The sequence below is a fragment of the Phyllobates terribilis genome, unplaced genomic scaffold, assembly GCF_046119375.1.
Source record: "Phyllobates terribilis strain yellow unplaced genomic scaffold, ASM4611937v1 Scaffold_8__6_contigs__length_399053987, whole genome shotgun sequence".
In the NCBI taxonomy this organism is placed as follows: domain Eukaryota; kingdom Metazoa; phylum Chordata; class Amphibia; order Anura; family Dendrobatidae; genus Phyllobates; species Phyllobates terribilis.
The window spans coordinates 260,150,557-260,165,270 of record NW_027362768.1 but is presented as its reverse complement, the minus strand read 5'-3'; the positions used below and the strand labels follow the sequence as shown (position 1 = coordinate 260,165,270).

General features: G+C 46.2%; 1 protein-coding gene across 2 annotated transcripts in view; it reads left to right on the top strand.

Annotated features, from left to right (window-relative positions):
* Nucleotides 1-2,670: 2,670 nt before the first annotated feature.
* Nucleotides 2,671-14,714, top strand: part of LOC141157206 (40-kDa huntingtin-associated protein-like) — a 46,281-nt gene continuing 34,237 nt past the window's right edge. The window contains exons 1-5 of one of the 2 annotated variants that reach the window (XM_073644192.1): nucleotides 2,671-2,812; nucleotides 9,472-9,518; nucleotides 11,526-11,598; nucleotides 11,667-11,826; nucleotides 13,635-13,703. In XM_073644192.1, the coding sequence (XP_073500293.1) occupies nucleotides 2,691-2,812; nucleotides 9,472-9,518; nucleotides 11,526-11,598; nucleotides 11,667-11,826; nucleotides 13,635-13,703 (471 nt within the window). In that variant the 5' untranslated portion in view covers nucleotides 2,671-2,690. The remainder of the gene's footprint in view (nucleotides 2,813-9,471; nucleotides 9,519-11,525; nucleotides 11,599-11,666; nucleotides 11,827-13,634; nucleotides 13,704-14,714) is intronic. The other variant, XM_073644193.1, reaches the window with a different exon arrangement.

Genomic DNA, 14,714 nt, shown 5'->3' with positions numbered 1-14,714 from the left:
TATACTCTTTTGCTTCCTCCCCTGCCCAGGAGATGTGGTATGATCAGACCATCTCCTGCACAGTTAGACACAGCCATTACACAGGGGCACATCTATAAGATTATCTCAGCACAGGAACATTTTATTTAAACACATCCAATTGTGGAAATTATTTTTATTCCAAGATCAATTGATTAAAATGAACATTTGTTTGTGAGAAAACCCATTTAATAGCTAGGGAAAGGAGCCATTAACCCTAAAGGTTTCCACGCTATTAATAACAGCTCACAGCTGTTTGCTTAGCTTAGCTTTTACTGGTTAGTTTACAGGAGGACCCCAGATTAAAAATGATGTAGGGTCCCCTTATAAATTCTAGCCAGCAAAGGCTAAACAGACAGCTGTGGGCTGATATTAATAGCCAGGGAAGGGGCCATGGATATTGGCCCTCCTCCCAGGCTAATAACAGCAGCCCCAGAAATGGCTCATCAATAACATGCGACAAATCTGGAGCTTAGCATTGGCTCTTACCACTTGCTCTGGTGCGGTGGCCAGTGGGGTAATAGGGTTGGGGTTGATATCAGCTGTTTTATGGCAGCTGACATCAAGCCCTGGGGTTAGCAATGGAGAGACATCTATAAGACGCCCCCATTACTAACCCCATAGTCTTATTGTTAAAAATACACAGCCAGAAAAAAGTACTTTAATTGAAAGAAAGACACTGACTCCTTTATTTGAAATAAACTCCCCACCCTTGTTTACCTATTAGTGTAAAAAAAAAAAGATAAAAGCTCCGAGTATTTACAGCTGCTCGGTGATATGGTTGAATCGCTCCCGTGTGCATGATTTGCAACTGTTTGACAGTTTTATTACATGTGAGGAATGTGTAAGAAATAGACATTCCTCACATGTAATAAAACTGTCAAACAGTTGCAAATCATGCACACGGGAGCGATTTAACCTTATCACCGAGCAGCTGTAAATACTCGGAGCTCGGCCCGAGCATACTCGGACAGAACATACTCGCTCAACCCTACATATAATGATAGATACCAGTCCTGCACAACATACAAGAGATTACAGCACTGTTATTGATGGTGACTTACAGCTGATCTACTTTCTGATGGAGTCATGCCCTTTTCTCATCTTTTCCATCTTGCCTAGACCAAAATATCAGCTCACAGCTGTATGTTTAGCTTTTGCTGGTTAGAATTTTTAGGGGGACCTGATGTCATTTTTTTTCTTGGGTCCCCCCATAAACTAACCAGTAAACTCTAAGCAACCAGTGAGCTATTACTATTAGCTAGGGAACATTTAGGGCTAATGGCCCCTTCCCTGACTAATGATATCAGCCCCCAGCGGTCGACTTTCTTTCTGCTGGTTAAGAATAATCGGTGGGAGCCCACACAGTTTTTTTTATTTAATGTACACTGTGGGTGCTGACTACAACTCCCACCATTGTTGCCTGGTCGCGCTGATCTCCGGGAGAGCAGGCGACAATGATGTAAGCTGCATTCAGCATCCGGCGCCTGGGAATAGCGCAAACTGTACCGCTTTTTCCCAGGCGCCGGTAGGTGTCACACTGATGCAGCACATGAACTAAGACTATTTGTCATGATTTGCTACTGATAGTAATTTTCTGAGCTCTATCTGATTATATTCATCCAGGTGGATTTTAGCTAAATCTCCACGTGATTGTGGTCAATCAGCCATTTAACTGCTATTTGTGATAATATCATTGCACAATTATTGCTTTTTGCTTATCCAGGAAGATTATGTTCTGGTACTGGAACAACCTGTGTTGCACAGTAATATATACTGATGGATGAGAATTGGGCCCATGTGACTCCTGATTAGGAGGTTTTGCGCTGCAGCTTTGTCTGTACTGAATGCATGCAGGACCTCACACTGTGCTTCCATGTGTTTCTCCTCTGCTTAGGACCTGACACGGATTACTAGGGCCTGACAGGGATTACTAGGGCCTGACAGTAACTACTAGGGCCTGACACGGACTACTAGTGCCTGACAGGAATTACTAGGGCCTGACTCAGACTACTAGATCCTGACACGGACTACTAGATCCTGACACGGACTACTAGATCCTGACACGGACTACTAGATCCTGACAGGAATTACTAGGGCCTGACACGGACTACTAGGGCCTGACACGGACTACTAGGGCAAGTCGACGAGGAGCAGGGGCGCCATTTGTGTTGAAGAGGGTGCCAACCTCCGCAGACAGGTAGGAATAGGAGCAGGGGATAAATTAGGGTGATCCCCACCCACATACTTGACTACCTGATGAATCCAATTGTTTTTATTATCACTTTTTGTTTTTTTTTCCCCACTACTTTGTTTTTTTTTATATATCCATTATTGTGTTTTAAGGCATGCCTTTAAAAATGTCTTGTTTTAATAAGTGTATAACTGGCGAATTTAGACCTACCCAAAGTATCCTAACATCTGAGCTATCCTGTTCTCATGACAGGCACTGACTGATCACCAGTGTATAGCCTTCAGCAGGGGCCACCCCGCAGACTCCGAGACCCCCACCTAACATATAAACCAGCCACGTACGGTAAAACTGGACGAAAGCAGCAGCTGTACACAGACATTATTGTTAACTGTACCGTCCTCTACCACAAGGTGACAGCACAGGCCCATATTGACTGGTGTGCAAAGCTGAGGCACCCGGAAGAAAAGCGCCAGGTGACATGTTGGCCAACCACAACATGGCGTCCCTGGGGTTCACAGATACCGGAAGTCGGCGGGCACTGATGGCGGCGGACGGGGATTTTCTGCTGCGATACAGAGCCGTTTCTAATAAGCTCAAAAAGTGAGAGACGTCATATGTATATGCCCAATACCTATGTGTGCCCCTCCGCCATCTGTACACGGCAGTGCTGTACCGCGGGCGTTATCAGCGGGTGTGTGTGATACCGGAGTGCTGATATGTTATATGTGTGTGATACCGGAGTGCTGATATGTTATATGTGTGTGATACTGGGGGTGCTGATATGTTATATGTGTGTGATACCGGAGTTCTGATATGTTATATGTGTGTGATACTGGGGGTGCTGATATGTTATATGGGTGTGATACCGGAGTGCTGATATGTTATATGGGTGTGATACCGGGGGTGCTGATATGTTATATGTGTGTGATACCGGGGGTGCTGATATGTTATATGTGTGTGATACCGGGGGTGCTGATATGTTATATGTGTGTGATACCGGAGTGCTGATATGTTATATGGGTGTGATACCGGGGGTGCTGATATGTTATATGGGTGTGATACCGGAGTGCTGATATGTTATATGGGTGTGATACCGGGGGTGCTGATATGTTATATGGGTGTGATACCGGGGGTGCTGATATGTTATATGGGTGTGATACCGGGGGTGCTGATATGTTATATGGGTGTGATACCGAGGTGATGATATGTTATATGGGTGTGATACCGGAGTGCTGATATGTTATATGGGTGTGATACCGGGGGTGCTGATATGTTGGATGTGTGTGATGCCGGGGGTGCTGATATATTGGATGTGTGTGATGCCGGGGGTGCTGATATGTTATATGTGTGTGATGCCGGGGGTGCTGATATGTTATATGTGCGTGATGCCGGGGGTGCTGATATGTTATATGTGCGTGATGCCGGGGGTGCTGATATGTTGTATGGGTGTGATGCCGGGGGTGCTGATATGTTGTATGGGTGTGATGCCGGGGGTGCTGATATGTTGTATGGGTGTGATGCCGGGGGTGCTGATATGTTGTATGGGTGTGATGCCGGGGGTGCTGATATGTTGTATGGGTGTGATGCCGGGGGTGCTGATATGTTGTATGGGTGTGATGCCGCGGGTGCTGATATGTTGTATGGGTGTGATGCCGCGGGTGCTGATATGTTGTATGGGTGTGATGCCGCGGGTGCTGATATGTTGTATGGGTGTGATGCCGCGGGTGCTGATATGTTGTATGGGTGTGATGCCGCGGGTGCTGATATGTTGTATGGGTGTGATGCCGCGGGTGCTGATATATTGGATGGGTGTGATGCCGGGGGTGCTGATATGTTATATGTGTGTGATGCCGGGGGTGCTGATATGTTATATGTGCGTGATGCCGGGGGTGCTGATATGTTATATGTGCGTGATGCCGGGGGTGCTGATATGTTGTATGGGTGTGATGCCGGGGGTGCTGATATGTTGTATGGGTGTGATGCCGGGGGTGCTGATATGTTGTATGGGTGTGATGCCGGGGGTGCTGATATGTTGTATGGGTGTGATGCCGGGGGTGCTGATATGTTGTATGGGTGTGATGCCGGGGGTGCTGATATGTTGTATGGGTGTGATGCCGCGGGTGCTGATATGTTGTATGGGTGTGATGCCGCGGGTGCTGATATGTTGTATGGGTGTGATGCCGCGGGTGCTGATATGTTGTATGGGTGTGATGCCGCGGGTGCTGATATGTTGTATGGGTGTGATGCCGCGGGTGCTGATATGTTGTATGGGTGTGATGCCGCGGGTGCTGATATATATACAGTACAGACCAAAAGTTTGGAGACACCTTCTCATTTAAAGTTTTTTCATGACTATGAAAATTGTACATTCACACTGAAGGCATCAAAACTATGAATTAACACATGTGGAATTATATACTTAACAAAAAAGTGTGAAACAACTGAAAATATGTCTTATATTCTAGGTTCTTCAAAGTAGCCACCTTTTGCTTTGATGACTGCTTTGCAAACTCTTGGCATTCTCTTGATGAGCTTCAAGAGGTAGTCACCGGAAATGGTCTTCCAACAATCTTGAAGGAGTTCCCAGAGATGCTTAGCACTTGTTGGCCCTTTTGCCTTCACTCTGCAGTCCAGCTCACCCCAAACCATCTCGATTGGGTTCAGGTCTGGTGACTGTGGAGGCCAGGTCATCCGGCGTAGCACCCCATCACTCTCCTTCTTGGTCAAATAGCCCTTACACAGCCTGGAGGTGTGTTTGGGGTCATTGTCCTGTTGAAAAATAAATGATGGTCCAACTAAATGCAAACTGGATGGAATAGCATGCCGCTGCAAGATGCTGTGGTAGCCATGCTGGTTCAGTATGCCTTCAATTTTTAATAAATCCCCAACAGTGTCACCAGCAAAGGACCCCCACACCATCACACCTCCTCCATGCTTCACGGTGGGAACCCGGCATGTAGAGTCATCAGACCAAAGCACAGATTTCCACTGGTCTAATGTCCATTCCTTGTGTTCTTTAGCCCAAACAAGTCTCTTCTGCTTGTTGCCTGTCCTTAGCAGTGGTTTCCTAGCAGCTATTTTACCATGAAGGCCTGCTGCACAAAGTCTCCTCTTAACAGTTGTTGTAGAGATGTGTCTGCTGCTGGAACTCTGTGTGGCATTGACCTGGTCTCTAATCTGAGCTGCTGTTAACCTGCGATTTCTGAGGCTGGTGACTCTGATAAACTTATCCTCAGAAGCAGAGGTGACTCTTGGTCTTCCTTTCATGGGGCGGTCCTCATGTGAGCCAGTTTCTCTGTAGCGCTTGATGGTTTTTGCAACTGCACTTGGGGACACTTTCAAAGTTTTCCCAATTTTTCAGACTGACTGACCTTCATTTCTTAAAGTAATGATGGCCACTCGTTTTTCTTTACTTAGCTGCTTTTTTCTTGCCATAATACAAATTCTAACAGTCTATTCAGTAGGACTATCAGCTGTGTATCCACCTGACTTCTGCACAACACAACAGATGGTCCCAACCCCATTTATAAGGCAAGAAATCCCACTTAATAAACCTGACAGGGCACACCTGTGAAGTGAAAACCATTTCTGGTGACTACCTCTTGAAGCTCATCAAGAGAATGCCAAGAGTGTGCAAAGCAGTCATCAAAGCAAAAGGTGGCTACTTTGAAGAACCTAGAATATAAGACATATTTTCAGTTGTTTCACACTTTTTTGTTAAGTATATAATTGCACATGTGTTAATTCATAGTTTTGATGCCTTCAGTGTGAATGTACAATTTTCATAGTCATGAAAATACCGAAAAATCTTTAAATGAGAAGGTGTATCCAAACTTTTGGTCTGTACTGTATGTGTGTGTGTGATACCGGGGGTGCTGATATGTTATATGGGTGTGATACCGGGGGTGCTGATATGTTATATGGGTGTGATACCGGGGGGTGCTGATATGTTATATGTGTGTGATACCGGGGGTGCTGATATATTATATGTGTGTGATACCGGGGGTGCTGATATATTATATGTGTGTGATACCGGGGGTGCTGATATATTATATGTGTGTGATACCGGGGTGCTGATATATTGGATGTGTGTGATACCGGGGGTGCGGATATATTGGATGTGTATGATACCGGGGTGATGATATATTGGATGTGTGTGATACCGGGGGTGCTGATATATTGGATGTGTATGATACCGGGGGTGCTGATATATTATATGTGTGTGATACCGGGGTGATGATATATTGGATGTGTGTGATACCGGGGGTGCTGATATATTGGATGTGTATGATACCGGGGGTGCTGATATGTTGTGTGTGTGATACCGGGGGTGCTGATATGTTGTGTGTGTGTGTTTGTGTGATACCAGGGGTGCTGATATGTTGTGTGTGTGTGATACCGGGGGTGCTGATATGTTGTGTGTGTGATACCGGGGGTGCTGATATGTTGTGTGTGTGTGTTTGTGTGATACCAGGGGTGCTGATATGTTGTGTGGGTGTGATACCGGGGGTGCTGATATGTTGTGTGGGTGTGATACCGGGGGTGCTGATATGTTGTGTGGGTGTGATACCGGGGGTGCTGATCATATAATTGTAATAGTAGGTAGCCCTTCTCAGGACGGTGACTTTAATAGAAAATGCATCCTCCTAAATGGGTTGTTTCCTTTCAATCACATTTCTCCCCTAACTGCACTTTGCTAAAACCTAAACAATAACAACCCCCATGTACTCCTTTCCCCGGGTCCACTGGTGAGTCTCCGCCTCTGCTCCCGGTATCTGGCATTGGCTGCAGTGTTGAGATCACGCCGACAGGCCTGCCGCCAGTCATTGAGCTCAGCAGCTCTGAGGGGGTGCTTTATCTACACGGGAATTCCCCGCTAGAGCCGCTAAGCTCACTTATTGGCTGTCGACATGATGTCCGCGTTGCAGCCAATACTAGGCACTGGGAGCAGCCGCGGAGACTCACTAGTGGACCCGAGGAGGGTGAGCAGGACAGCATAGCAAAGTGTAGCCAGGGGAGAAATGTAATTCAAAGGGAAGGACCACTTTAAAGGCAGAGTTCTTGTCGCAGGACAACTACTGCAATCTATGTGTATAAATAGTGGAATTAGGAATGATAGGCATTACAGCTATCGGCTATTTTGAATCCATGACACATGGAGGTCCGTCTGCATGTTGCCGCACTGGCTTACTATTGTAGGAGCAGGGCCACAGACCCATCTATAGTAGAAACAAATAGGTGTCAAGTCCTCTTCTATTGGCCGACATGATTAAATGCCTTAGAGTGTCATACAGTCATCCAACCACCTGCAAACTAACTCAGGCCATGCTAAGTCCTATATATATTAGATGTATGTGTGATGCCAGAAGTGACTTTATAATAAAACGATTTGCCATTGATTAAAAGCAGCATATGCCAAGTATTGTCCTTTTCCAATGTGTTTAGGTTCCTAGTCAGTACAGCGGCGTGGAGCACATTTTCATATACTGACCACATGGTGTACATGGGACCTATATAGTAGCAGCTGTGCGACTTCCAATTCCGTACATCAGGCATCATGTTTACAGGACAATGTCGCAAGGTTTTTGCAGCGCGCGTGAAAAAGTTAAAGGCAAAGTATGATAGACCAGAATATGCCGGAGCCCACGCTGAGTGTGCACCCTCCCTGACCCTGTGAGTGCGCCGATGAGCGCAGGAACAGGGATTCTAGTTTAGGGAGCGCTCACTGTTAGAAAGCCAGCACTGTCAGTCAGGCTCAGGGACACTGCTAAATATGAAAATCGGAGGGTATAACTGACTCGAGCCCCTGGTCACTACATGGGTGCACCTAAGCAGCCTTATTTGCATATGGATTAAAAATGTATATTCCAGTTAGGCTGTGTGCCCACACAATAACGCTGCTGAAACGCTTAAAAAACGCATTGTAGAAGACCTGCTATGTTCCCCAATGATAATCCACATGTGCTGTGCACATGCTGCGGAAATTTCCGCTGCGGATTATCATTGCGGAAATAAACGCAGCACTACCAATTATTTTGCGGAAGTGCTGCGTTTTCACCGCCATTGACTTGCATTGGAACGCATGGATTCCGCATCACTGTATATGTAGATGCGCATTCCATGCGTTTCAATGTACGGATGGTACCCGGGTGTGGAGGACAGGAGACTCTCCTCTGGACCCGGGTACCATAGAACCTGTAAAAAAAAGAATAAAATAAAAAATAAATGTTATACTTACCTTCTGATGGCCCCCGGTGTGCTAGTCCTCACTTGCCGGCAGATCGCGGTGGACTGGAGGACCTGCGCTGACGTCATAGTCATGTGATGGGTCACGCGACGCTGACGTCGGCAGGTCCTTCAGTGTACCGCGATCTACCGACAAGGGAAAACGGAGGGAAGCAAGACTGCGGGGGCCATCGGAAGGTAAGTATAGATTTTTTTTTTTATTTTTATAAACATTCTTTTGTTCACACTATATAAATCCATGCCGTTTGCATGGATTTATATAGTGTGACCAAGTTGTCAAGCACTTTCCAAGTGATGCTAAAATCGCTTGGAAAGCACTTGTCAACCCGCATGCGGAAATGCATATGAAGAACTCTTCACATCCGCATGTCCCTGGCAGGAAAAACGTATGTACAATCCGCATGCGTTTTTTTCTGCCAGGGGAGATGCAGAAACGCTCAGGAAAAATCCGGAGCATTTCTGCATCGTGGGCACATAGCTTACTCACACTCAGGTCTGCTATGCTCCAGCACATCATCCCCTAGCAGTGAGGACAGCAGATGTGCAGTGCTATGGTGGGGGCGTGATCTTCTTTCCCCTGTTTGTTGTTGTTGGCTTATGATAATAATGGAAAGGTGGCCACAGACAGGTGATAGGTGCCTTTAAGGGATTGTTCATGCAGGTGAAGGCATGGATTTTCTTATTGGTGTACTTTAGGTTAATGCAGCAGGTTTCCCTGTTACGTCACACTTGTCTTAGTGTGAGAGCTGTGACCACCTTGAGGGCCCTGTGAGTTTCCTTACAGGAGCTGCAAGGACGGGGTTAGGATCGGTCAGGAAGGCGTCCTATGCTTCCTCTTGACATGATCTGATCCTGTTCTTCTCTGAATATATGGAGCAGTCCCCTGAATGCTGGCAGGATGGTTTCTGCTCTCCAATGACTGTCATTACTCTGTAATTTCTCATTGACATTAGATGACGCTTTTACATGAGAACACATTTTCAGTCATTTCTAATCTGTAAATGTCTTTGTAGACGATTTCTGCGGAAGCCCAATGTAGCAGAAGCCAGTGAGCAGTTTGGTAAGTGTTTTCTGGACTTTATTTTGTACTGGTCTAAACTCTTCTTCCTCCATGGTATGGAGGGCTTGGTGGCTGTTTTCTAGGACATTAAAAGGACAGTCCAGTGAAGACAACTATCTAGCGGAAAGGTGATAACTTGTTGATTGGTGGAGGTCCGACCTCATGGACCCACACTGACCAGCAGGACGGGGAACTATTATACCTGTTCGATGTCCCAAACAGATCTGAAGGGGGTTTCATCAGAGAAGATGCCTCAATTTTAGTCCTTTCTATCATGAAGCCCTATCAGACTGTTTGGGACGTCTGGAAGGAAGATTTTCCGGAGAAGAAAAGGTGAGGGCTACTACCTGTGTCATTCCAATACTAAAGCATCACAAGACCATTCACATGTGAGGGTTTTTCATCCATGGACTGGACTCGCTCACAATTTTGCCTATGCACACTGCCATGAATAAAGAATGGGATCGAAATATCCTCCAAGAGCAACTTCTCCAGGAGCTATTTAGTGATGAACTATGCTTATTCCACAATGATGGAGAACATGTCACAAGGCAAAAGTAACTTCCGTACGACGCAGCCCAAGTTTAGAGGAGGAAGAAAAAGAATTGTAAACCTGTCATCCCGATCAGGCATGTCAGGGGTCAATTGTACATCTTACAGTCTGAATATAACGTACCGGGAGGGAGTGGGGGGGCGGCGTTGAAGCGGAGTCACAGGAGGCCGGAACAGGCTCACATTTACTTCATTTGACAGTAGGAGTGGGATGATGCTGTGGGCCCTGGACTAGGAGGAGGGGGTGTCCTGGCGGTGCGAGGCAGGAGAGGATTCACCGGAGCGCACATTGATCTCCCGCCAGTCTTCAGTAAAATGGTGATGTATGTGCAGATTAAGTCCTCGGCTCGTCCTTGAGCCGAGATTTAAATCTATGCATGCGCCAACTGGTAGCATTTTACTGAATACCAGCCTTGCATTGCAGGGACGCCCCCTCATCCTAGCCCAGGGCCTGCTACATCGCCCCACTCCTGCCGTTGCCATCTCCTGCAGCTGCGAACCTGCTACAGCCTCCTGTGACCCTGCTCTCCCCGGTAAGCTACATTTGGACTATAAGATACACCCCCAATTTCCTCCCATATTTTTTTGGAAAAAAGTGCATTTTATAGTCCGAAAAATATGGTAAATGGCTCAGCAAACAAAACAGTGACATTTTGAGTCAATGGTCAGGAAACTCCCCAGATCTCAAAAACATTGGGAACGTGTGGTCAATCCTCAAAAAGCTGGTGGGCAAACAAAACACAGAAATTGTGATAAACTCCAAGCACCGATAAGGTAAGAATGGGCGGCCATCCGTCAGGATTTGGCCCAGAAGCTGATATCCACCATGCCAGGGTAAAGGGCAGAAGCTTGAAAATTAAGGGTCAATGCTGTAAATATTGAGTATTTGCATAAAATGGATGTATTTGTCTATTAAAGTATAAAAACATATGAAATGATAATTGTTCTTCAGTAAGAGAGAAACATCCAACTAAAAGATATAAAACCACTGAAGTAACAAATTTTGGAAAACCAGTATTTGTGTCAGTCTCAATACGTCTGACAGCGACTGTACACAGAATATTGGGGAATAACAATCCATCAGAGAAACATCAGGGTTTTTCCATCTTGGAGAGGTTTTCCTGTGGTTCTTGGCTGCATTTGAGATCTGGTAAACCGTCATCCGTTCTATAAATGTCGTACATAGTTACATTTCTGTAGGTTTATGCATATAGACGTGTTAATGATGTGGCTATGACAACCCTGCTACAGGCTGGCCATGTTTCCTGTTGGCCATTATTCCTGCATGGTCGGTGCCATGGATGGTTATGGCAGTGACCTATGTGCTATCATAGTGCTAGTATCTACAATCCTCTAACAAGAAGGCTGGACATGTCACGTTTCGTAGAGCGATGTGTGTTTCCAGATTTTGCTGTCAACTTGTATCTACTTTCATTGTGGTTATTTGTCTCTTAGGTCAACTGGCAAAAGAGCTGAAGCAGCAGGACTGTCTTCAGTATGCCGGTTTCTGTAACCTGGCCATGGCTCGGTGAGTACATTTCTGCCTATAGTGATGCAAGTTGTTGGGCTACATTTCACTTGTGGTTTGTTTTTCAGGTGTGAGCAGACACTGTTCAATGCCCCCGGAGAAGCCATGGCCCTGACTGAGGCCGCCCGCCTCTTTTTGCAGGAAGAGAAGGAGACTCAACGGTTAAAATGTCCAGGGTTTGAGGAACATTTGCAGGCTGCTATTAACTGCTACAGCTTTGCAATCAAGGTTAGCTATAGGCTACTTCTGGCTTACAGGGTACACAAACAGCATTCTTACTGACATTTATAGGGGGTCATTTACAGTGACTTATCACCAACTCATCAGACATGTCTGCACAGATTCACGGGAAGCTCCTAGCCCGGGAGAGTCACTCTACAGCCACGAGCTCCACTTCCATTAACCGTGCCACTCCTGGAGTTGCCTATTATTCCATTTTGTATCATGCATGAGACAGATTTAAAATTTACAATATTTCATTTTAAAGGAAACCTGTCAGATGATTCATGCTGCTTAAACTGTGGGCAACAAGGATTGCGGCCGGAGTGCCTGGTCGCGGCCTGGAATATTATCCTCAAAAAGGCCCTGGTGTATCAAAGAAAATATACTCTGAAGATCTGGCCGGGGACCATAGCTGTAAACCAGACTAGTCTAGCTCCACCTCTGGCCAGCTTTTCCCAGCGCTGCTAGAGGTGATTGACATGTCTCTCTGGCATGTACATAGGGAGAGTCCTATCATATCCCTAGGGCAGTGAAGGAAAGAGCTGGCCGAGAACAGAGACCGACTAGTCAGGTCCCCAGCTGGGTCTTCACAGTATGTTTATACCGGAGCTTTTCGGGGAATAATATACCTTCCTTCAAGCCTGCGTCCAGGCTGCAATCCATGCTGCCTGCGGTTACTTCTGTGACAGATCCATCTGACCGCTGTCACAACGAAAGCGCTGACTGACCTCGTGTCAGCACGACTTGTTTAATGGGCTGTGAGATTACAGAAATGTGGCTGCTTCTGTCGCTTCTTCAAGTGAAAGTGTCTGAGCTGTGATGCCAAACACGGCCTGTGGACAAGGATGATGCCTCTATTGGCAGCTTGGTATACAGCATGGGCTGCCATTACGGAGAGGGCTGTATACTGAAGCAGATCAATGTCACATGTTATGTGCTCTGATGCCGAGAGCAGACAAGTCCCTGCTCCATACAGGACCATTACTACATTATAAGCCACTTGCTCCCAACATGAAGCAGGGGCCGAGCCAAGGTGGCGCCGCCGCGAAGCAGGGGCCGAGGCAAGGTGGCGCCGCCGCGAAGCAGGGGCCGAGGCAAGGTGGCGCCGCTGCGAAGCAGGGGCCGAGGCAAGGTGGCCCCGCCGCGAAGCAGGGGCCGAGGCAAGGTGGCCCCGCCGCGAAGCAGGGGCCGAGGCAAGGTGGCCCCGCCGCGAAGCAGGGGCCGAGGCAAGGTGGCCCCGCCGCGAAGCAGGGGCCGAGCCAAGGTGGCCCCGACGCGAAGCAGGGGCCGAGCCAAGGTGGCTATGCTGGGAGCGAATTATCCCCTTGGTTGTCACATTCTTTATGTCTTGGCACTAGGACGTATTGTGTAAGTTGTGGAGAGCATGTCTCGTGCACGTCTCAGCTCCTCATCACACATTCACCATCGCTCTTCTTCCATTATTAAACATTTGCTCAGCACTTTCCTCATTACAGGAAACTTTGTTTCTCTTGAACCTTTTTTGAACCAAACGTGATATTTATTTAACATTTTCTCCATCTGAAATCTCGATTGACCGACTTTCATTCAGGTACTTTCTAAAGTCACCTGAGAGTACTTCAGTATCTTAGTGATGAAAGTGTTTGTACAATCCTAAAGTGAGCTGTGATTTATAGATCTCCGGCATTCATGGTCAGAGATCAGTCACTAGAGCCACCCCTCGTGCCACAGGAAGGTCACCCGGGAAAACGAAATCTTACTGTGCATTAGTTCTCATAGCCCGGACACTCACGTCTTTGGGAAATTAATAAATCTCTTGGTTTCTTCTGTTCCAGGTTTACATTGAGCTGAACCAGCCCGTCATGGCGGCCAGTTTGTGTCTGGAACTGGGAAATTCCCTTAAGGTATTTTATGGATTATTTTGCTTTTCTTCCATTGTTGTAGCTTTTTTAACTTTGTCATTTATGAACCTTGTTTCCCTTTTTGTCATTGAGGACTAAATTCTCACTGTGTGGGGTTTCCGAAGGGTTTGTGTTCCTTTTAATGGCCAGAATATTGTAAGGTGCAGCTCTGTTTCTACTATTCAACTTCCTGAAACCTTAATACAATCTGGTTCAGGTCACAATTGGCACAAATTAGATCCATAAGGTGGCATAGCGTCATGACTCATTGTAACTATTTTGAAGATAATATTTAATTTCCTAAATTACACTTCCTTAATGTGCTTATTGTTGCCTGTTATCTGGTCAGCCCCCCCTCCTCCATCTTTCAGGATGTCTGATAGGAACGGGAGGAAGGAGGGTGGGCAAATTCCCATTGACTTATCTGCCCATCTGTATATAAGCTGTTTACTGGTCTCGGCTTTCTGTATGCTGCTCAGATTATCAGAAACTGAACTGAATAACCCCTTTACTATGTGCCATGATAGATATAATCTCATGGAATTGTTTATGCAGGTTCAAGTTCCAAAAGTGTCTCTAATATGGCTACACTTCCACCATAGCGCTCTGTGTTTTCTCCCATTGCCTGCCACAAATAAGGCCCCAATGTGGGTATAAACATGGTGGAATTGTAGGTTTGGCCCTTCACAAAGTGATATATTGTCTATGGCCCATACACAGTGCTGGAAATATGTCACCATCACCCTCATTTGTACATTTGGACTTTAGCCATCCCAATAACAATTTGAGGATTTTGGACGAGGGGGAAACTATTCTGACGTTTTTGTTTTGAAGTGCCATATAAATATACTGTTACCTTGTATTCTGTGTCACTACATTGATCCTATAAATGTTGGGTTTGTTTTTTTAGTGTAGAAAATAAAATACAATAATTTTGGTGTTTCCACATTCCATCAGTGTTGATTCCTTGCACGTTTGAACTATAGAGATCACACCATCGCTGTATTAAGGGAG